Source organism: Antechinus flavipes, chromosome 3 (assembly GCF_016432865.1).
Source record: "Antechinus flavipes isolate AdamAnt ecotype Samford, QLD, Australia chromosome 3, AdamAnt_v2, whole genome shotgun sequence".
Classification (NCBI taxonomy): domain Eukaryota; kingdom Metazoa; phylum Chordata; class Mammalia; order Dasyuromorphia; family Dasyuridae; genus Antechinus; species Antechinus flavipes.
The window spans coordinates 607,498,242-607,522,322 of NC_067400.1; the positions used below are offsets into that span (position 1 = coordinate 607,498,242).

At 38.3% G+C, this 24,081-nt stretch overlaps 2 protein-coding genes across 7 annotated transcripts in view; one reads left to right on the forward strand and one right to left on the reverse strand.

Moving 5' to 3' along the window:
* The window catches only part of LOC127555970 (tumor necrosis factor receptor superfamily member 14-like), a 659,215-nt gene extending 649,936 nt beyond the window's left edge, over positions 1-9,279 (forward strand). For both annotated transcript variants that reach the window (XM_051988753.1, XM_051988752.1), the window contains one exon: positions 7,691-9,279. In XM_051988753.1, the coding sequence (XP_051844713.1) occupies positions 7,691-7,751 (61 nt within the window). In that variant the 3' untranslated portion in view covers positions 7,752-9,279. The remainder of the gene's footprint in view (positions 1-7,690) is intronic.
* PRXL2B (peroxiredoxin like 2B) overlaps positions 1-19,755 on the reverse strand; it is a 235,211-nt gene extending 215,456 nt beyond the window's left edge. The window contains exons 1-7 of one of the 5 annotated variants that reach the window (XM_051988760.1): positions 19,548-19,730; positions 18,480-18,684; positions 14,853-14,904; positions 13,349-13,412; positions 13,183-13,258; positions 12,001-12,119; positions 10,128-10,311 (exon numbers count right to left, since the gene is read on the reverse strand). In XM_051988760.1, coding sequence (XP_051844720.1) covers positions 10,285-10,311; positions 12,001-12,119; positions 13,183-13,258; positions 13,349-13,412; positions 14,853-14,904; positions 18,480-18,684; positions 19,548-19,610 — 606 coding nt within the window. In that variant the 5' untranslated portion in view covers positions 19,611-19,730 and the 3' untranslated portion in view covers positions 10,128-10,284. Of the gene's footprint in view, positions 1-10,127; positions 10,312-12,000; positions 12,120-13,182; positions 13,259-13,348; positions 13,413-14,852; positions 14,905-18,479; positions 18,685-19,547 lie in introns of those variants that run through there. The other 4 variants (XM_051988761.1, XM_051988762.1, XM_051988763.1 and 1 more) reach the window with 4 other exon arrangements.
* Between the last annotated feature and the right edge of the window lie 4,326 nt (positions 19,756-24,081).

Consider the following 24,081-nt stretch of genomic DNA (forward strand, 5'->3'; position numbering starts at 1 on the left):
GGAGAAAATTGAATGGAGACAGAAAGAAGTACACTTTCTTCTCGGCAGTTAATGGAACCTATACAAAAATTGACCACATATTAGGACATAAAGACCTCAAAATTGCAGAGAGGCAGAAATAGTAAATGCATTTTTTTTCCAGATCACAATGCCATAAAAATTACATTCAATAAAAGGCCAGGGGACAATAGACCAAAAAGAAACTGGAAACGAAATAATCTCATTCTAAAGAATGAATGGGTTAAACAGGAAATCATAGACATAATCAATAATTTCATCCAAAAGAATGACAATAATGAGACAACATACCAAAATTTGTGGGATGCAGTCAAAGCAGTAATAAGGGGAAATTTTATATCTCTAGATGCTTATTTGCATAAAATAGAGAAAGAGAAGATCAATAAATTGGGCTTGCAATTGCAATAAAGCAAAGCCCAATTGAGAAAAAGAACAAATTACCTAATTTGTTTGGGGGGGGGGGTATTGTTTACCCCCAACCAAATACCAAACATGAAATTCTAAAAATAAAAGGAGAGCTCAATTAAATTGAAACTTAAAAAAAAAAAACTATTGAATTAATAAATAAAACTAAGAGTTGCTTTTATGAAAAAAACAACAAAATAGATAAACCTTTAGTCAATTTGATTAGAAAAAGAAAAGAGGAAAATCAAATCATTAGTCTCAAAAAGGAAAAGGGAGAACTATTCACCAATGAAAAGGAAATTAGAGCAATTATTAGGAGTTACTTTACTCAACTTTATGCCAATAAATTTGACAACCTAAGTGAAATGGAGGAATACCTACAAAAATATAGATTTCCCAGTGTAATATTCTCTGGGAGCAGGATTCTTGGGGGGCTTCTGGGAGCAACCTTCATTTCAGTTCAGTAATCACCACAAGTGTAGTCAGGGATTAAGGTCCAAATCCTTTATTGTCTCTTTCTAAGTCTTGTCTCCTTTCCTGCTCCAGTTAGCTTTCTTATAGTCCAAATCCTTTATTATCTCCTTCCTGGGGCTGGGCAGCTTTCTGGAGAGCTTTTCAGTCTGGCCTTGGTTCCAAGAGCTTGAGCTCCCACCTGCCTTCTTTGGCTTCTGAATCTCCCCAACTGAATCATAGCTGAGGCTCCTACCTTATATATGTTCTCTTATCAAAGGTATGAGTCTTGTAGAACTATAGTAAGTAGTAAGTACATGTACTGAACTAGAGAACTGTTAAGCACCATGCTAAATTAGATAGCTATTGTCTCTATCAATTCCACTGACTTAGCACCTTGTTTCAAGTTCTGGCCCATAACAGCCCAGATTAACCAAAGAGGAAATAAATTACTTAAATAATCCCATTTTAGAAGAAGAAATAGAACAAGCTATTAATCAACTCCCTAGGAAAAAATTCCCAGGACTATATTGATTTACATGTAAATTCTACCAAACATTTAAAGGACAATTAGCTCCAATACTATATAAACTATTTGAAAAAATAAGGAATGAAGGACTCTTACCAAATTCCTTTTATGACACAGACATGATACTGATACCTAAAGCAGGTAGGACAAAAATACAGAGAAAGAAAATTATAGACCAATCTGCCTAATGAATATTGATGCAAAAATCTTAAATAAAATATTAGCAAAGAGATTACAAAAAATAATCCCCAGGATAATACACTTTGACCAAGAAAGATTTATACCAGGGATATAGGGATAGTTCAATATTAGGAAAACTATTAACACAATTGACTATATCAATAACCAAATTAACAAAATCCATATGATTATCTCAATAGATGCAGAAAAAGCATTTGATAAAATCCAACACCCATTCCTAATAAAAATGCTAGCGTGTAGGAATAAATGGACTTTTCCTTAAAAGTCAGCAGCATCTATTTAAAATCATCAGCAAGCATCATATGTAATGGGAATAAACTAGAACTATTCCCAATAAGATCAGGAGTGAAACAAGATGGCCCACTATCACCATTACTATTCAATATTGTATTAGAAATGCTAGCTTTGGCAATAAGAGAAAAAAAAGAGATTAGGGGAATTAGAGTAGGCAATGAGGAAACCAAATTATCACTCTTTGCAAATGATATGATGGTATACTTAGAGAATCAACTAAAAAACTATTACAAATAATCCATAACTTTAAGCAAAGTTGCAGGATACAAAATAAATCCACATAAAATATCAGCATTTTTATACATCACTAACAAAATCCAACAGCAAGAGATACAAAGAGAAATTCCATTTAAAATAACTTGTAATAGTATAAAATATTTGGGAATCTATCTGTCAAGAGAAAGTCAGGAACTATATGAGCAAAACTTCAAAACACTTTCCACACAAATAAAATCAGAGCTAAACAATTGGAAAAATATTAAGTGCTCTTGGATAGGTGGAGCAAATATAATAAAGATGACAATGCTACCTAATCTATTTATTCAGTGTGATACTAATCAGACTCCCAAAAAAGTATTTTAATGACATAGAAAAAATAACAAAATTCATCTGGAAGAATAAAAAGTCAAGAATTTCAAAGCAATTAATGAAGAGAAAAGCAAATGAAGGTGATCTAGCTATACCAGATCTAAACTATATTATAAAGCAGCAGTCATCAAAAACACTTGCTACTAGGTAAGAAATAGAGAAGTTGATCAGTTGAATAGGTTAGGTTCACAGAACAAAATAGTCAATAACTATAGCAATTTAGTATTTGACAAACCCAAAGGCTCCAGCTTTGGGGATAAGAATTCACTATTTGACAAAAACCACTGGGAAAACTGGAAATTAGTATGGCAGAAAGAAGGCATAGATCCACACCTAACACCATATACCAAGATAAGATTGAAATGGGTTCATAATCTAGGCATAAAGAATGATATTATAAACAAATTAGAAGAATATAGCATAGTTTACCTCTCAGACTGTGGAGGAAGAAGGAATTTGTGGCCAAAGAACTAGAGATCATTATTGATCACAAAATAGATAATTTTGATTATATTAAGTTTAAAAATTTCTGTACAAACAAAAGTAATGCAGACATGGTTAGAAGGAAAGCAATAAACTGGGGGAACATTTTTACATCCAAGGAATCTGATAAAAGCCTCATTTCTAAAATATATAGAAAATTGACTCAAATTTATAATAGTTCAAGCCATTCTTCAATTGATAAATGGTCAAAGGATATGAACAGACAATTTTCTTTTTCTTTTTTTTTTAATAACTTTTTATTGATAGAACGCATGCCAGGGTAATTTTTTACAGTATTATCCCTTGCATTCACTTCTGTTCTGATTTTTCCCCTCCCTCCCTCCACCCCTTCCCCTAGATGGCAAGAGTCCATTACATGTTGAATGGATTGCAGTGTATTCTAGATACAATATATGTGTGCAGAACCGAACAGTTTTCTTATTGCACAGGGAGAATTGAATTCAGAAGGTATAAATAACCCGGGAAGAAAAACAAAAATGCAAGCAGTTTATATTCATTTCCCAGTGTTCTTTCTCTGGGTGTAGCTACTTCTGTCCATCTTTGATCAATCAAGGCTCTCTTTATCAAAGAGATCCACTTCCATCAGAATACATCCTCAAACAGTATCGTTGTTGAGGTATACAATGATCTCCTGGTTCTGTTCATTTCACTCAGCATCAGTTCATGTAAGTCTCGCCAGTCCTCTCTGTATTCATCCTGCTGGTCATTCCTTACAGAACAATAATATTCCATAACATTCATATACCACAATTTACTCAACCATTCTCCAACTGATGGACATCCTTGAACAGACAATTTTCAAAGAAGAAATTGAAACTATTTTTAGCCAAATGAAAAGGTGCTCCAAATCACTTTTGATCAGAGAAATGCAAATTAAGACTACTCTGAGATACCCACTACACACCTTTCAGATTGGCTAAGATGACAGGAAAAGATAATGATGAATGTTGGAAGGGCTGTGGGAAAACTGGGACACTGATACATTATGGTGCAACTGTAAATGGATCCAACCATTCTAGAGAGTATTTTGGAACTATACTCAAAAAATTATCAAACTGTGCATTGTGGTGACGGCGCTAACACCCAGGATACCTTAGAATCAGCTAGAGTCAAGATCAGCAAAAATCCTTTGTCTTTATTCTTAGTCTTTAGACCCAGGATTGAATTGGATGGAAGCAGAATCTCTGCAACGTCCTTCTCCTTGGTCTAGGGCCAAAATGACTCTTACTCCCCATCTTACCTCCTCATTGCCTCCTATAATCCTCTTTATACACCATCATTGAGCCAGTACAGGATAGTGGGAAGGGCCATTTTACAAGCATATGCCCATAGAGTATTGTCCAATCAGTAGTTAGCCTCAAGTGCTCTGCTGTCCTGACCTCAGTGCATTGATTGACTCAAGAGTTTCAGCCCTTTACAATGCATACTCTTTGATCTAGCAGTACTGAAAATTTTACTGGGATTATATCTCAAAGAGAGCTTAAATGAGGGGAAGGGACCCACATGTGCAAAAATGTTTGTGGCAGCCCTCTTTGTAGTGGCAAGAAACTGGAAACTGAGTGTATGTCCATCAACTGGAGAATGGCTGAATACATTATGGCATATGAATGCTATGGAATAGTATTGTTATATAAGAAATGACCAGGAGGCTGATTTTGGAGAGGCTTGGAGAGAACTACATGAATTAATGCTAAGTGAAATGAGCAGAACCAGAAGATCATTATACATGGCAGCAAGACATTATGATGATCAATTTAGATGGACATGGCTCTCTTCAACATTGAGATGATTCAAATCAGCTCCACTTGTTCAGTGATGAAAAGAACCATCTATACCCAGACAGAGGCCTGTGGGAACAGGGTGTGGAACACAACATAGCATTCTCACTCTTTGTTGTTATTTGCTTGCATCTTGTTTTCTTTCCCAGTTTTTTTTTTCTTCCTTCTTGATCTGAGTTTTCTGTACAGCAAGATAACAATAAATATGTATACATATATTAGATTTAACATGTATTTCAAATTATTTAACATGTATTGGACTACCTGCCAGCTAGGGGAGAGGGTGGGGGGAAAGAGGAAAGAATTTGGAACAAAAGGTTTGGCAAGGGTCAATGTTGGAAAATTTATCCATGCATATGCTTTGTAAATAAAAAATTAAATTAAAAAAAAATTGGTACTGACTAAGAAATAAAGTGGAATAGATTAGGCCCACAAAACACAATAGTCAATGAAAATATTGATCAAGTGTTTGATAAACCCAAAGATTTCAGTTTCTGGGATAAGAACTCAGTATTTGACAAAAATTGCTGGGAAAACTGGAAAGCAGTATGGCATTAACCCCACAACTAATACTCTCTAACAAAATAAGGGTCAAATGGTTCATGATATAGACATAAGGAGCAATATTATAAGCAAATTAGTTGAACAAGTCTACCTCTCAGATTTGTGGAGAAGGGAGTAATGTATGGCCAAAGAAGAACTAGAGAACATTATGAAATGCAAAATGGATACTTTTGATTATAAAATTAAAAAGATGTTGTTCAAACAAAACGAATGCAGCCAAGTTTGGAAGAAAAGCAGAAAACTGGGGAGGGGGAGATTTACATCCAGTGTTTCAATAAAGGCCTCATTTCTAAAATATATAGAGAATTGACTTAAATTTATAAGAATACAATTCATTCCCCAATTGATAAGTGGTCAAAAGAAATAAATAAACAATTTTCAGATGAAGAAATTACAGCCATTTCTAGTGATATAAAAAAGATTTTGTTCAAACAAGACCAATGCAGCCAAAACTGGAAGAAAAGCAGAAAACCAGGGGAAAAAATTACATCCAGTGTTTCTAATAAAGGCCTCATTTCTAAACTATATAGAGAATTGACTAAAATTTATACAAATACAACTTATTCCCCAATTGATAAATGGCCAAAGAATATGAATAGACAATTTTCAGATGAAGAAATTAAAGCCATTTCTAATCATATAAAAATGATCTAAATCACTGTTGATTAGAGAAATGCAAATTAAGATAACTGAGGTACACTTCACACTTCGCAAATTGGCTAAGATGACAGGAAAAATGATGATCAATGTTGGAGAGGATGTGAGAAAATTGCAACACTAATACGTTGTTAGTGGAGTTATGAACTAATCCAACCAGTTTGGAGAGCTATTTGGAACTATGCTCAAAGGGCTATCAAACTGTGCATACCCTTTGATCCAGCAGTGTCTCTACTGGACCTGTATACCAAAGAGATCATAAAAAGGGAAAAGGACCCACATGTGCAAAAATGTTTGTAGCAGCCCTTTTTGTAGTGGCAAGGAACTTGAAAAGGAGTGAATGTCCATTAGTTGGAGAATGGCTGAATAAGTTGTGGTATATGAATATAATTGAATATTATTATTCTATAAGAAATGAGAGCAGGATGATTTCAGAAAGGGCTGGAAAGAGTTATTTTTTTATTAAAGCTTTTTATTTACAAAGCTTTTTATTTACAAAACATATGCATAGGCAATTTTTCTACATTGACCCTTGCAAAACCTTTTGTTCCAAAGTTTCTCCTTCCCCCCACCCTCTCCCCTAGCTGGCAAGTAGTCCAATACATGTTAAATATGTTAAATCCAATATATGTATGCATATTTATACAGTTATCTTGCCTCACAAGAAAAATCAGATCAAGAAAGAAAGAAAAAAAACTAAAAAAGCAAACAATAACTGAGTATGAATGCTATATTGTGTTCCACACTCTGTTGCCAGGGTTCTCTCTCTGGGTGTAGATGGCTCTCTATCACTGAACAAGTGAAACTGGTTTGAATCACCTCACTGTTGAAGAGAGCCATGTCCATCAGAACTGATCATCATATAATCTTCTTGTCGCTGTATATAATGATCTACTGGTTCTGCTCATTACCCTCAGCATCAGTTTATGTAAGTCTCTCCAAGCCTTTCTGAAGTCATCCTGCTGGTCATTTTTTATAGAACAATAATATTCCATAACATTCATAAACCATAACTTATTCAGCCATTCCCCAACTGATGGGCATTCACTCAGTTTCCAGTTTCTTGCCACTACAAAAAGGGTTGCCACAAACATTTTTGCACACATGGGTCCCTTTGCCTGGAAAGGGTTATATGAACTGATGCTAAGTGAAACAAGTAGAACCAAAAGAACATTGTACACAGTAATAGCAGGATTATGTGATGATCAACTGTGATGGACTTGAAGCTTTTCAACAATAAGTTGATTCAAGACAATTCCAATTGATTTGTGGAGAGAGTCATCTGCATCCAGAAAGAGGACTATGGGGATTGAATGTGGATCACAACATTTTATTTTTATCATTTTTGTCATTGTTATTTTTGCTTGTTTTTTTTCTTTCCTGCCCCCCCCCCCGCCTTTGATCTGATTTTTCTTACACAGCATGACAAATATGGAAATGTTTAGAAGAATTGCTCATGTTTAATATTTATTGGATTATTTGCTATCTGGGAAGGGGGTGAGGGAGGAGGGAGAGAAAAAAAAATTTGGGATACAAGGTCTTGCAAAGGCAAATGTTGAAAACTATCTTTGCATGTATTTGAAAAAATAAAAAGCTATTATTTTTTTAAAAGGAGGGATTGTGAAAGTAAACTATGATTTTCATAATAATGTGAAATCTGTAATTGAATATACTAACAATGTAGTTTTTTTTTTTTCCCCAGAGCTAACATTTTCTCTGAGAATCTACCTTGGGAATCAGTCTCACAATGCAGCTTGAAATGATCAGTCAAGTTTTTGTACAAACAAAACAAATACAAACAAGATTAGAAGGGAAACAATAAACTGGGAAAACATTTTTACAATCAAAGGTTCTGATAAAGGCCTCATTTCCAAAATATATAGAGAATTGACTCTAATCTATCAAACCATTCTCCAATTGATAAATGGTCAAAGGATATGAACAGGCAATTCTCAGACGAAGAAATTGAAACTATTTATAGACATATGAAAATATGCTCCAAATCATTATTAATCAGAGAAATGCAAATTAAGACAACTCTGAGATACCACTACACACCTGTCAGATTGGCTAGAATGACAGGGAAAGATAATGGGGAATGTTGGAAGGGATGTGGGAAAACAGGGACACTGATACATTGTTGGTGGAATTGTGAACACATCCAGCCATTCTGGAGAGCAATTTGGAACTATGCTCAAAAAGTTATCAAACTGTGCATACCCTTTGATCCAGCAGTGTTTCTACTGGGCTTATACCCCAAAGCGATACTAAAGAAAGGAAAGGGACCTGTATGTGCCAAAATGTTTGTGGCAGCCCTGTTTGTAGTGGCTAGAAGCTGGAAAATGAAAGGATGTCCATCAATGGAGAATGGTTGAGTAAATTGTGGTATATGAATGTTATGGAATATTATTATTCTGTAAGGAATGACCAGCAGGATGAATACAGAGAGGACTGGCGAGACTTACATGAACTGATGCTGAGTGAAATGAGCAGAACCAGGAGATCATTATATACCTCAACAATGATACTGTTTGAGGATGTATTCTGATGGAAGTGGATCTCTTCGATAAAGAGAGCCTTAATTGATCAAAGATGGACAGAAGCAGCTACACCCAGAGAAAGAACACTGGGAAATGAATATAAACTGCTTGCATTTTTGTTTTTCTTCCCGGGTTATTTATACCTTCTGAATCCAATTCTCCCTGTGCAACAAAAAAAACTGTTCGGTTCTGCACACATATATTGTACCCAGGATATACTGTAACCTATTCAACATGTAAAGGACTGCTTGCCATCTGGGGGAAGGGGTGGAGGGGAAAAATCGGAACAGAAATGAATGCAAGGGATAATGCTGTAAAAAATTACCCTGGCATGCGTTCTATCAATAAAAAGATATTAAAATTAAAAAAAAAAAAAAGAAATGATCAGTCAATTCTTGGCAGTTCTCTCCTGTGTATGTGAAATGAAATGAATCAAAGATTGCAGAACCTGTTCCTGTCACAGAACTCCTGTCCCTCATCAAGTATCAACCCCTGAAATTTGAAACAATCATTTAAAACTGGACTGGGAGAACATCCATACTATCCTGTGCTTGTGGACTTGTGGGGAACCAATCAGACTGTGGAAATGATTGTATTGTAATCCACCTTCTCCCTTCTTTCTCACTTATGTGTATATATGTTTATATAAAATCTCTGAAACAAAGTCTCCTTCCCAGGAGAGTTTCCAGGTTGCAAAATGCATTGCTCACTTTGAAAATAACTAATTAAACTGCTACTTGATTTCTAAAAACCTGCTTCTAGGCCTTGTTTGCCTGCTCCAACTATTCACAATTTATACACCAATACAATAAAATTCTGTCAATAGATCTGAGTTCAAATGTGACCTCAGACAGGTACCAGCTGAGTGACCATAGGCAAGTCACTTAACCTAAATTGCCTTAGTTTACTCACCTATAAAATGAGCTGAAGAAGGAAATAGCAAATCACTTCATCATTACTCAAAAAAACAAAACAAAACAAAAAAAACCCTCCAAATGTGTGAAGAGTCAGGCATGAAATGACTGAACAACAATAGAATAGAGCACTTTAGGATTTGCAAAACATTCTATTTCTCCATGTTCTTGTGAGGATAAAAATCAGATATTTGTAAAGCAAATGCCATAGCACTATATAGTGATAGCTGTTATTATTATAATGCATATATTTTTCTCATCCATCTTCACAATCCTGTGAAATAGGCACTCTTATAAGAAACCTTAAAGATAAGATTCTAACTCTAAGCCCAGCATTCTGTTCACTTTAGTCTGATGCCTCCTTTAAACATGTGACCTCCAATGAGCAGGAACTCTCTTTATCCCCTTCCATTATGAGATGGCTCGAGTTACAGAATCACAGAATTTTGAAGGAAGAAGACTTTCCTTGATCCAATGCCCCCCACATTCCAGATAAGCTTCTCCTAAAAGTCCCCCACTAAAGGGAAGCCTGGACCACCCATTTCCAAAGCTCCCCTTCTGGGCAATAATTAGTGCCTCCCATGTCATTTGCCAAAAGGGAAAAAAGGTAATTGCTTATCTCAGCTGGGCTGCAGACCTGGGAGACACTGGTTTCTAGGAACAAAGACTCAACTCCATTAGAGACTTCATTTGATAACCTAGTTTTAATTAATAGCATCCGTGGGCCGTGTATGGCTCATAGGCAAATCTTGACTGCATCCCTGCCTCCTATGAAGGAGTTCTTCAGTCTGACCCAGGAGGAGGAGGCAGTCTACAGGGATCTGGTAGGGGAATCGGTACCCTCATCTTGTGCACACGTCCTCATTGCACTGAAAGAGAAAAGGATATGGACAATCGGGTGCTGGAAGGATAGGGTTATATCATGGAAGCTGTGTTCTACTCTGAAATGCATAAAGGACAGGACAGGTATAACCTATCATCAAGGCACATTGTAGTGGATATTTGGAGGGATACTAAGATCTTGCCCTCAAGGAGTTTATATTCTAATGAGGGAAGCCACATGTATACATATAAACATATGCCAAGTAAATAAAATGTCATTGTTTGGAAGGGGGAAGCACTAGCAGGTAGGAGGAAATGGGGAGGGAGGAAGGGGAGAAACAAACATTTATTAAGCACTTACTATGTGCCAAGAATTGTGCTAAGTACTTTACAACTATTATCTCATGAGATCCTCATGACCACCCTGGAAGGAAGATGCTACTATCACCACCATTTTGCACTTGGAGAAACTGAAATAGAGGTTAAATAAATCACACAGGTAAAGAATGTCTGAGGCTGGATTTGAATTCAGGTCTTCCTGACTGCAGGCCCAGTGCTCTATCCAATAACATCATCAAGAGTTAGAATGTTATAAGAGATAAAATACTGGCTTTGGAACAAGGAAGAGCTGGATTCAAGTCTCACTGCTGACTCATATAGATTGTGGGACCTTGGGTAAAACTCTCTAAGACAGGAGTTGTTAATCTTTTATATATCCTGGCCCATTTTGGCAGACTGGTAATGTTTAAAGACTCCTTTGAAAAACCAGGTTTTTATATGATTTTATATATATATATTCTATTATATATAAATAAATGTATTATATATATTAATATATATAAATATACTAATATAAATGAATGAATGAAAATATATATATAAACACATAATAAATTAACAAATTTATATAAAATAAATATGAAATTGATATCAAATTCTTTATGACTCCATTTGGGATTTCTTGACAAAGATACTGGGCAAGTTTGCCTTTTCCTTCTACAATTCATTTTACAGATGAGGAAACTAAGTGACTTGCCGAGGGTCACACACTTAATAAGTATTTGAGGCCCAAAGTCGGAAAGATGAGTCTTCCTGTCTCCTGGAAGAGTATTCTATGTACTATGGTGCCACCTAGCATCCCTCTAGAGTATCATAAAGCAAGCCAATTATTTAGAAATAAAGATGCAATTTTTTTTTTCCCCATGCAAGTTCATGGACTATCTGAAATCTACCACTTGACCCCTGGATGAGGGGGCTGGTGAATCCCAAGTGAACGGTCCCATCTCTAAGACCCTAAGGGAAGAATTTAAATTTCTGGAGGTCACTAGAAGGAACTCCCAATAGCAATGATATCACATGTGGGGACTAAAAATTGATGATGGCTGGAATGACAGTAGGAATTTAATTAATCCGTTTTGATTGTGTGTCAAGTGATTAACAAATGTTAAAATGTGCTCTGTAAAAAGAATTCTGAGGTTGGAGAAATAAGTCTCAAAAGCCAGGGCCAAGGACCTAATCTCCCTCTCTTTCCCAACAAATTACAAGAGTAAACTCACTGCTTCTCATTCTCCTATAAAGTTTTCTGCACAACCACAAAGCACTTAGCATAATACTTGGCACATAGGAGATGCTAAATTAATGCTGAAGGTGCCTGTCCCCCATAACCCCAACATGCTAGAGTAGGAGAGGATGCCCAAATGAGCTCTACCCTTGCCCAGCTCAAACAGAGCTCTAACCTGAGGCTTTTCACTGGAGTGAGCGTCTGCAGAGATGCCCAACGTCTGGAGGATAGTTTCCAGGGGAACATAATCCCCAGGTGAGCTCTGGATGAAATGCAGCAGCACCTTGTTACCACCTGTGGGAAAGCAGATCGGCAGCCCTCAGGACTCTGGCAGGATCAGGAGACGGGATGGGAGCCGACTACTGGATCCCATTCTCCATCAAGTGGCAGCCTCGATCCATAGGATACCAATAACGTCCCTGCTTCTTAGGAGTGTCTAGCTCAGAGAGCTCCCTCCCAAGGAATTTCAGAGATAGAAAGGTCCTCAGCAGTCTCCTAGTACAACCCACAATCACAAAGAGCCCTGCTTGGGTGCCCAGGAGAGGGAATAAGCATTTATATAGCACCTACTATTTGTCAGGAACTGTGTTCAATGCTTTGCTATTCAGAGAATTTAAATCTTCTAAGTATGAGGGAGGGATTAAAATCCTGAGCTGACTCCAACTCAGACAGGGGTCCAAAAATAAGCTGCACTCTTGCCATTATTCATTTAGCGTTAATGTTCAACAGACTTTTGTACAAGTGTATAAAATAACTGCTTTTTATAATTGTAAAAATATTGGAACAAAATATTATTATTAGTGTTATCATTATTCTTATCAGGGTGGAGTCTGGAAAACCCAAGTTCAAAACCTTCCTTGTATACTTACTAGCTGTGTGACAATGGACAAATCACTGATCTTTTTTTTTTTTTTTGCTCATCTATAAAATAAGGATAAAGATGGTCCTTACCTACTCAATAGAGTTTCAAGGGTCAAAGGAAATAGTGTAAACAAAATGCTTTAGTAATCTAAGATTGCTATAGAAATGGTCACAATTCTTGTAGCAGTTGACAGTTTGCAAAACATTTTACATACATCATCTGATTTAATCTCTGAGATCATTTATTTTTCACATTTTATAGATAACACAAGTTAAATGACTTGTCCAAGATCACACAGCTGGCAAATATCATGGGCAGACCATCCTAACTAATTTCATTCACTAGGGCCAGGATGCTAGAGAAGATGAGATGATTCTTTGGGGATACATTCTGGGTCCTAACTTGCTTCAGGGCAGAGAACAGGCCTGAGTCTAATACTACCCAGTCTTCCTGATTGGAAGACCATCCCACTATCCCTCTTCCGAAATCACTGACCTTTGCTAACAATTAACATCCCTCCACTTTGCAGGAGGTCACCGGACAAGTTCCCGTGGATGCCAATGGCCTTTGCCTGTGGGAAGGAAGCAAAAATCAGGTCACTGGATTACTGTCAATCCCAGAGAAACAAGGAGCAAAGCTGTTTACAACCTCCTTCACTGACCTTGGCGGCTACATCCCGGACTGGCTTCCCAACAGCTGCTGGGATGATGCTCAAGCTATTGTATCTGTGAAAAGAGAGGAAGAAAAAGAAGGAGAAAAGGAGAGGGGGAAAGGAAGAAGGATAGAATAAAAGCAAGAAAAGGAAAGTAGAAGAGAGAGAGAGAAGGAAGAAAGATGAGGAAAAAGATAAGGGAAAGTGAAGAGAGGACAGGACAAGAGAGGAGTGGAGAAGACAGGAGAGAAGGAGAGAGGGAAAGAGGGAGAGATTGAAAAGGAGAGAAAGACGGGAAGGAGGGGGAAAGGAAAAGGGAGACAAGAAAAAGAAGAAATAAGGGAAAGAAAAGGAAAAAGAAGGAGAGGTAGAAGAAAATAAGTAAAAGAGGAGAGGGAAAGAAGGAGGAGAGGGAGAAGGAAAGTAGGAAAAGAAAAAAGGGAGGGAGAAAGAAGATGAGAGAAAAGAGGTGGAAAGGGGAGAAAAAAGAGAAAGAAGAAGATGGACAATGGAGATAGGAGGGAAGAAAGGGAGAGAGAAGAGAAGGGAGAAGGAGAAGAGAAAGGAAATGGAGGAGAAGATGGGAGAAGGAAAAGGGAGAGGAATAAGAGAAGAAAAAAAAGAAGAGAGTAAGAGAAAAAGAATGAAAGGGAGAAGGGAAAGGGACATGGAGAAAGGAAAAGGAAAAAGGAGAAAAGGGAAAGAGGAGAGAGTGAAGAAAGAAAAAGGGAAGGAGAAGAGAAAGAAAAAAACAGAAGGGGAAAGTAGAAGGAGAGGAAGATAGAAGGAAAAGTGGAGAGAGAGAATGAAGGAAGGAGGGGAGAGAGAAGAAGGAGGGAAGAAATACTATGTTAAGCTCTTTAATAATATTATGTCATTTAATCCTCACAAGAAGCCTTCAAGAAAGGGCTATCATGCCCACTTTTACATCTGAGGCAACTTTAGCAATCGAGATAATCAATGGCTTACCCAGGGTTACATTGTATCAGAAGCCAGATTTGAATTCAAGTGTACCTAACTCCAGGTCCAGGGCTCTAAACTATATCAGCTACCCTTGAAATCATAATTAATAGCTAGTATTGATGTTGTCCTTGAAGGTACATAAAGCCCTTTACAGATATAATCCTTAAGAGGGAGCGGGGAGTCAGACTGTAGAAGGCTTTCAACACCAGACACTCAGTAGTTTTTGCTTTATCCTTGAGACAACAGGGAAACATTTCATGATCTTGAAAAGCCATGATGGGGTCAAACCCGCATTTTAGGATTAGCCTAGAAAGAAGCCTAGATGGAGTAGAGAAGGAGTCTGGAGGCACCAGGTAGTTAGAGGCTGGCTAAAATTTGTATGGCCTGAGGGTATTTTTGGCTGACATCTGATCAACCAAGAGAAGACTGGGAACACATGGAAGAGGGAATATTGAATAGGGAGGTATAATATCAGTGCCTTGTCCCCACTCCCAATTTACTTCAGAGACTACCTACTAGTCCCCCTCACAGGCTCCCACATCACACCCACCTCTTAAATCCCAGTTCCTTGTAACTCTGCTTACTTTCATCAAGATAAAGCTCTGAAAAACAGGTGGAAAGAAGAGATTAGATAAACTTGGGGAAATGTGCATGAACAGAAACAAGAAAGCAAGAAAATAACAGACAAGACAGTGAATGACAATCACAATCAGGTAGATGAAGACCAGTACCAAAAAGAAATCAAAGACTGAGTCACTGACAATCCTGGAAAAGAGATAATGAAACACACCAGTCTCCAGAGAGCTGACATTTGGAGAACAAAAGGTGACTAAGTGCCATAGCAGGTAAAGGCTAGATTTGGAGTCAGATAGACTTCTATTTGAAGGCTGCCTTAGATATTAGATGTCTGATCCTGGGCAAGTTAAAAAAAAAAAAAAAAAAAAGGTCAGTTGCAGTTTTCTCATCTATAAAATGGGCATAATAATGTTATATATTTTTCAAGATTGAGGATCAACAGATAACAAATCAATAATTATATATGTAACTTATTTTTAATTTAATTTTTAATATTTTAAAAAATCTTCAAGTAGCATTTTAAAAAAAATATTGGTCCCTCCCATTATATCTCCCAACCAATTAAGCAATTTTTTAAAAGTCCCAATATATATCTCCATAGTCCAATAAAAAAATTCCCCACACTAGCCATGTCTAAAAACATATATCTTGCATTTATTGCCTGTTAGGAGATAAGTAGTGTTTTTTTTTTTTAATTTCTATTTTATTTTTATTATTATTTTTATCTTCATTCATACACTCCTGGTTTATCATTGTGTTGATTAGTTTTCTCAAGTCTCTCATAGATGATTTCTCTATGTTGTTATCAGTATGTACATTTTTCTCCTAGTTCTGCTGTAATTCTTCATAAAAGTTTCTCAACTTCCTCCAAAATTATCCATTTCAACATTTCTCCTATTAACCTGGGAAGACTTATTTGAAATGATACAAAGTTAAAAGAGCAGAGTCAGGACAACACTATACACAGTAATAGCAACATGTATCAACTAGAAATGACTTAGCTACTCTCAGCATTCTCATGATACAAGATAATTCTAAAGGATCAGGATGAAAATTTCATCCACCTCCACAGAAAAAAACTGATGTGGTCTGAATGTGGATCAAAACATATTTCTTTTTAAAATTTTCTTTTTTATTCATATTTTTCCTGGCCTGTATTTTCTTTCACAACTGACATGGAAATGTTTTACATGATTGCCCAAGTATAACCTATCAAATTGCTTATTGTCTCAGGGAAGAAAAAGGGAGTGAGAGAGAATTTAGAATTCAAAATTTTTCAAATGAATGTTAAACTATTTTTACATATGATTGGGGAAAATAAAATATTATTTCAAATAAAACATCTCATTTTATTCATATATCACAAATTATTTACCCATTTCCCACTAAGAAAACATCTTTTTTGTTTCTACTTTTTTGCTACCATGAAAGTTTGTTATCCTATAGATTTTTTTTTTACTCCTCTTGCTTTTCCTCTTGCTTTGATTTATTGAGGATATAGGCTTAAAAGTGATATTGCTGGTTCAAAAGATATACCCCATTTAGTGTTCTGGGGACACAGTTCCAAATTGCTTTTTAGGACAACCAGACCAATTCATATAGCTCCACCAACAATGTATGAGTATACCTGTTTGCTCATAGCTTCTCCAGCATTTGTCATTTTTTTTTCTGTAATTGTCCTGGCCAATCTGAAGAGTGTGAAGTAGAACATTAAAGTTGCTTTAATTCATATATAAAGCATCTTGCAAATCTTAAAACACTTACAGAAATATCAGTACAACTTTTCAAACATAGTGGCTGCACTTGTTGTTCAATGCTGAAAATGGTAGGAAGAAGAGATGGCTGGCTTCCAAAAATTATAGTGTGAAAGTTGTTGTTGTTTTTTTTTTTTTTTTTAAATAACACTTTTAAAAAGTCCATAGGGTTGAGGAGGAATGTTTCACATTTTTCCATCCCCTCCCTTCACCCAGGCCCCCAGCCACATTCTATGCAGGCAAAGGGAGAGATACGCACAGAGGAGAAGCATGGGGCCTGAGAGGTCAGACTATTTATCAACAAAGACATCAATAAACTTCTGAAATGACTGGACTTCTTTGAAACCTCAGAGATTCTGCAGGCATCATTGCCACAATTAGTTTTTTAAATGTAAAGATTAAAAGATTGTTTAAACATTTTGGTCAAACAGGTAAGTCATCTATCAACTCCCAAGTCTCCTTATTTTGGTTCCAGTGGAAAGAATACCAGTCCTGGAAATAGGGGATGCAAGTTCAAATCTCAATCCTTTCTACTTCTGGGAGTTGAGATAGACAGAGCACTGAATACAGAGTCAGATCTGAATTTAAATCTAGCCTCAAACATTGACGAGTTGTGTGACTCTGGGCTCTGACTTGTATCTTGAATACTTCCCAGTGTTCCAGGTTCCTAGGGTCAATATGTGATTGACAAAAACTTAAAAAACATTTAGTCCAACCAGAATCACAGAATTTCAGTTTCTATTATTAATAATAGCTCATGTTTATATGGCACTTTAAGATCTTTAAAGCATTTTATATACATTTTCTCACTTAGTCTTCTCAACTATGCTTGGAGGGAGGTTATTATCTCCATTATTATTCTCATTTTAATAATATTAGATAACATTTATATAGCAGCCACTATATACCAAGCACTATGTTAAGCCTTTTACAATTATGATCTCATTTTGGTCTTCTGAATTACCCTGGGACATAGATGCCCTCGTATCATTATATCTCCATTTTACTATTATTTCTACTATGACTATTACTACTATTACTATTATTACTGCTGCTGACTTTTCTCAGATTCAGTGTCTTCATCTGTAAAATGGGGATAACAACAGCATCTGCCTTCCAGAGACCAAATGAAATGATATTTGTAAAATACTTAGGACAAAGCCTGGCACATAGTAGGTACTATATAAATATAGTAGTAGTAATAATAGTAATAACAGTAATAGAAGCAACAACCAGTCAGAAGAATAGCAAAATCTCCTGGGTCCCTAACCAAGTTCTTTCAAATTCTGGTTCTGCCACATGTGATTTGGATAAGCCACCTAATTTCCCTAGGTTTCAATCTCTTCCTTAGAAGTTTGGACCAAACAGCTTCTAACCAGAGGAAGTTCAAATGTAGCTTCAGGCACTCACTAGCAGTTTGACCCTGGCCAAGACATTTAAACTCCTCTTAGCTTCAGTTTCCTTCTCAGAAAAATGGGAATAAAAAGGGCACCTACTTCCCAGGATCAAGTAAGGTAATATTTCTAAACTTTAATGCCTCCTATAAATGCTATGGTTATTATCATTATTATGGTGATAGCATTATTTATTGCAGATCTAGATTTTAGGGAGGCAATCTGTTTCTTTCCCAGATGTGAGAGGCTAGGTCAGTGCTCTAGACATTAGATAGCTGGCTCTCTGAATAGACACTGCCCAGGTCTGGGACTGGAGTTCAGCAAGAGTGGAAATGGGATCCAAAGTAGGGAAATGATTTATCCAACTAATAGATGATTGGGCCAAGATTGGGACGAAGCCCCCCTTTTGTAATCCAAGACTCTGACCAAGTGGGACTCCCCGGCCACTCTCACCTCCTTTAAAGTAATTTCCCTCCTGAAACTCCTGCAGGCCCAGGGTCTCGGGGGCGATTCCCACCAGGCGCACGTCGTGTTGATCCAGGAGGTCCTTGATGCTGCTGAGATCCTGGGCGATCCAGCGACACACCACGCAGCCGAAGCGCCGCAGCCCCAGGACCACGCAGGTGCGCTCCTGCCACAGGCTCCGCAGCTCCACGGCCTGTGCCCGACATTCAAAGCCAATGAGAGTCCGCCCTCTTCCGGGCTAAGCCTCCTGAGCCCAAAGGGAGCTAGCTGTCCGTACGGCAAGGGGAAGGCGACAGGCTGTCCCTTTGGAAAAGGCCCACTCCTGCAGGCAGGGACACCCCACACCCCTCCGAGATGTGCATAAAATACCCTATCTCCCGCCCCCAAGAACGCAGCTAAGATCCCTATTGGAGGATTATGAAGAAGTCGCTGACACGTGTAAGAAGTATCCTCTCTCTAGTCGCAGGTATGAAACCGAGACCCCTCCGAGTGGACTATGGCGACCCTCCTCTCTGAGGAATGCAGAGTACCTCATCCTACCTTGGCGTGCAAGTGTCCCCACGTCTGGAGGCGTGCTACGGGGAACCACTCTATGTGCAATGAGAACCCCCCTATGTGCAATGAGAACCCCCACCCCGGCCCAAGCTTTCTGAGACCCCAGCCCCGGAGGTGTTACATTTGCTCCCCCATCTCTCTCTAGATGTGCAATGGGGAGTGAACCTCCCTGGAGAGAGAGGGCAAGGAAGACTCCCCTTTTCCAGACAAGACACCGTCCCCTAGTCTCCCTGTGTCCCTCTCCCCCCACCTCTCCTCCTCCTTCCTCTCCCCATCCCACCCCCTCCTTCTCTCTCACACACACAAGAGGCTGGCAACTGGGACTCCGCCTCCGCGAGGTACTAGGAATATCCCACCCATAAGCATGCAAGGGGGCCCTCAACCCTCCAGGAGACTTGCAACAGGAGAACAGCGGGAAACAGGGAGCCCCTCCCACCTCCTGCGGAGGCCCTCCCATCGTGATCGCAGGTGCAGCTAGTCTCTCCTGCCCCCTTTCCTTACCTCCCCGGTCGCTACGCTCTTGAGGACACAAGCGCCCACCCGAGCCAGATCCAGGGCGCTCATCGCAGGCCCCAGAGGATCCTCCACAAGCTCAGTCCACTGCCCCAGCACAGGGACGCTGAGGGGGGTGGGGAGCCTGGGCCCGATCTACCTAGACCTCGGGATAGCCCAGCTGACCTACACTTGGACTTTGCCAACCACTCGGATAAGCAGATGCATGAGACGCCAGCCAATCACATCGTTCTCCCTGCGGAGGCGGGGCTAGTTGTGCGTGTGTTACGTGCAAAGGGGTGGGTGGGAGAGGAGAGAGAGAAACTCGAGCTAAAAGATCAAGTTCAACGATCCTCCTGTGAAAGGGGCAGACCAGGGGTTGGGGAGGTGGGGCTGAAAGGGACTTTGTGAAATAAGAATCGCCACCGCCAACAATAAGCACGTTTACGTTGCAAACTCTAAGCTCCGAGACTGACAAAACTATAACATAGAATAGATCTGGGGTCCTCCAGCAGCTAAACGTCTAATGGGGAAAGTGTGCAAAGCATTTGTACAAGTGATAGTGGCAGAACAAAGTGGAGATCCTCCCCAAGGGAATGAAGGGGGCTCCGGGAAGGCTTCCCGCTGTGGAAGGTGGGAGAACCAGAGATGAGCAGAGAGAGCATTCGTGGTCTGGGGGACGGCCTGGCAAATGTCCCAGCCAGGAGGCCGAAGATCCTGAATGAGAAACAGCAGGAGGCTAGGGCCACTGGATCAAACAGCACCTCTGAGGGAGAAATAAGCGGGAGTTAGGCGAAAAGCTTTAACTATATTTGATCAATGACCAGCTCTGCACAAGAGAGTACAAAATATAAATTTTTGTCCAGGTGAAATTGCGGTGAGATTGAAACTGTCAGACTTGGTTAATATGGCCATTTTTGATAAACTAAATTTGTTCTCTTAATCTTCATTAAATTAAAATTGTTTCTCTATTAAAGTGTAGGTCACTATGCCAACAGGACAGTAACCCAAGGAATGGCTCACTGGTAGGGATCCATATCATCCTCTATTTTTAGATCATTCATTTCCCGTGTAAAAATGAAGGTTAGGTAAAAAGTGAAAATGTCAATTTTTAAAAATTTAAGAAAGGTAAAACTAAGTGAAAGAATTAGGAGAGATGATTTTAAGAGCTCCTTTGAGGAAGGGAGGAAGGGAGGAACGAGATATATCTGGATTAGCTTTCTGGAGGATGAGTCCTTAGTCTTAGAAGAGTGAAGAGGCGGGACTCATGTGGATGGTCAAGTATAGAGTTCATTTATTCCAGATTCTCTCAGCCTTATACACCCTAATACCCTTATAGAACCATAGCACACTGTGCATGTGCTAACTATATACTTCACATGGGGAACAACATAAACAATTTGCTATTATATGTAGGTGATTCTTTGCGGCTTGGTATCCCTCTGCTTTAATTAGGACACAGATTGTCACCACCTCTGACTTCTCAGGAAAGTCGAGAGCCCTTAGGGAGATGGGGAAATAGAATTTGTCAGCAGGTTCCCTCTGGGCTAAAGGCTCTTATACCTCACCCAGAGTACCTTCAGTACTTGTGGAAGGGGGAAGGAAGGGGGAGGGAAGGGGGAGGGAAGGGAGAGGGAAGGGGGAGAGAAGGGGGAGAGAAGGGGGAGGGAAGGGGGAGGGAAGGGGGAGGGAAGGGGGAGAGAAGGGGGAGAGAAGGGGGAGGGAAGGGGGAGGGAAGGGGGAGGGAAGGGGGAGGGAAGGGGAAGGGAAAGGGGAGGGAAGGGGGAGGGAAGGGGGAGGGAAGTGCAAGCTTTTCTTTTGAAAGAGTTCTGAGCTGTGCAACAATAGAACTGCTCAGTTCTGCACACATATATTGTATCTAGGATATACTGCAACATATTTAACATATATAGGACTGCTTGCCATCTAGGGGAGGGGGTGGAGGGAGGGAGGGGAAAAATCGGAACAGAAGCGATTGCAAGGGATAATGTAAAAAAAAAAAAATTACCCTGGCATGGATTCTGTCAATATAAAGTTATTATAAAATAAAATAAAATATTAAAAAAAAAAAAGAAAGAGTTCTGAGGATCCTTCCCCAAAGGAACTTCTAATTTGTTTTTCTTGTTTTGAGCTACTCTGTGAACTTTTCCCTAAGGAATTCTGTCTTCTTTTTTCCTTGTCCTTCTTTTTCCTACCATGCCTATATACATAATACAGAAGACATACCAAGGATTAACAGGATTTCAAGTTTCAAATTCTTAGTCTCTTAGCTTCTAAATAGGCTCAATAGGGTCATGGAAAAGGGGAGAGAGGGAGTGTGGAATAGTATTAGCTCAAGTGATCTCTGAATTCCCTTCTTCGTTGGCATTTTTTCCCCTAGGGAGTCTCATTTGCTGTATTATTCTATATTTATTTTTCTTGCAAGATGATGTCCAGAGATCTCTTCTCCTTAAACTCAGCAGGCTTATACTAATGAGTTTCCAGAGCCAAATAACACATCACCCAGTGATTAGCCCTCTTGAGAAGAGTCTCTCCATATTTACCCAGTCTGGTAATCAGACAACAAACACACAGTCCATCCCCAGGTATACCTCAAAGAGTTCACAGGTCTGTGTTCCACTAACCATCCTCAAGGAGGATTACTTCCATCAGAAAACAGCTACTATTTCTGTGTTTAATGAAGGACTGGAGGACTCTATTCCAGAAGGCAAAAGACCTGGAATTACACCAAGAATTAACTACCAAGCTAGACTGAGTATATCTTTCAAGGAGAAAAAAAAATGGATTTTCAATGAAGTAAGAGACTTTCAATCATTTATAATGAAAACAAAACAAAACAGACCTAAACAGAAAATTTGACGTACAAACATAGGACTCAAGAGAATCATAAGAGGAAAAATAAGGAATATATATACATATATACATATATATATATACACACATATATATAATTTAAAAGTTAAACTGTTTACATCCCTAAATCGGAAAATGATATCTGTAACTCTTGAAAACTATAACTGTTATTAGGGCAGTTAGAGGGGACATCTGTACTTGCAACTTTAGAATTGATTTTATGACACGGGCACAGTGGTCAAATGGAAGACACTGACATAACTGCCCAGCATGGTGTGCCTTCATCAGTGAAGATGCTGTACTTTATGAGCAAAACAGAATCAATGTGAAATGCACAAAATTATAGAAGATACTTCAAATGTTCATATGGACTATTTGAATTCTACCTGTGGCAGAGCACTCTGGGCTCATATTGGTCTCAACAGCCACATCAGCTCTAACATAGTGATGTCATTTAAATCTTCTTCAAGAATAAAGGACAACAGCTAACCAATTAGAGGGGGCATACATGGATGAAGGGTGTGAATATGAATGGACTCTGGTGTGATGATTTCAAAAAAAAAAAATTAAGGGTTGGGAAAATGATTGTACTGGGAGAAGAAGAAAGGGGAGATAAAATGGCACAAATTAGATCACAAAATACCACAAAAGACCTATTATAATAGGGGGGGAAAGGCAGGGAGATGAGCATTGTCTGAAGTTTAATCTCATCAGTTTTGTCTCAAAAAGTAACTCAGTTGGATATGGAAATTTATCCTATAAGGTAGGAGGAGAAAGAGGGGAAAAAGAAAAGGCTGGATAGAAGGGAGGACAGAAACATTGAGAAAAAGGGGTAAAAGAAGGAAGGAGGGGTGATAGAAGGAAGTGCAAGTTGAGGGCAAGGTAAATTAGAAACAAAACACTTCTAAAGAGGGGCAAGATAAAAAGAAGAAATAAAAATATATACAGGGAGAAAAATAAGAGGGAAATACACAGCTGGTAATCATAACTGTGAATGTAAATGGGATGAAATCGCCCATAAAAAAAAAAGAAGAAGCAAATAGGAGAGTGAATTAAAAATCAGAATCCTACAATATGTTATTTACAAGAAACATATTTGAAACAGAGATACATACAAAATAAGTGTAAAAAGCTGGAGCAGAATTTATTATGCTTCAGCCAAAGGGGAAAAAAAATAGGGGTAGTAATTCTGATCTCAGATAAAGCAAAAGTAAAAATAGATCTAATTAAAAGAGATAAGGAATGAAACTACATCTTGGTAAAGGGTGCCATAAACAATGAAGTAGTATTAAGATTAACTATATGCACCAAATAGTAAAGCATCCAAATTCTTAGAGAAAAAATTAAGCTAGTCAGAGAAAGAAATAAACAGCAAAACTATACTAGTATAGGCCCTCAACCTCCTCCTTTCAGAATTAGATAAATCTAACCATACAGAAAAAAAAAGAAGAAAGAAATGAGGAAAATTAATAGAATCCTAAAAAACCTAGATATGATAAGACCTCTGGAGAAAATTAAATAGACATAGAAAGAAATATACCTTTTTTCTCAGTAGTAATGACACCTACACAAAAATTGACCACATATAAAGGCATAGAAACATCACAATCAAATGCAGAAACATAGAAATAATAAATGCTTATTTTTCAAACCACAATGCAGTAAAAATATATATTCAATAAAGGGCCAA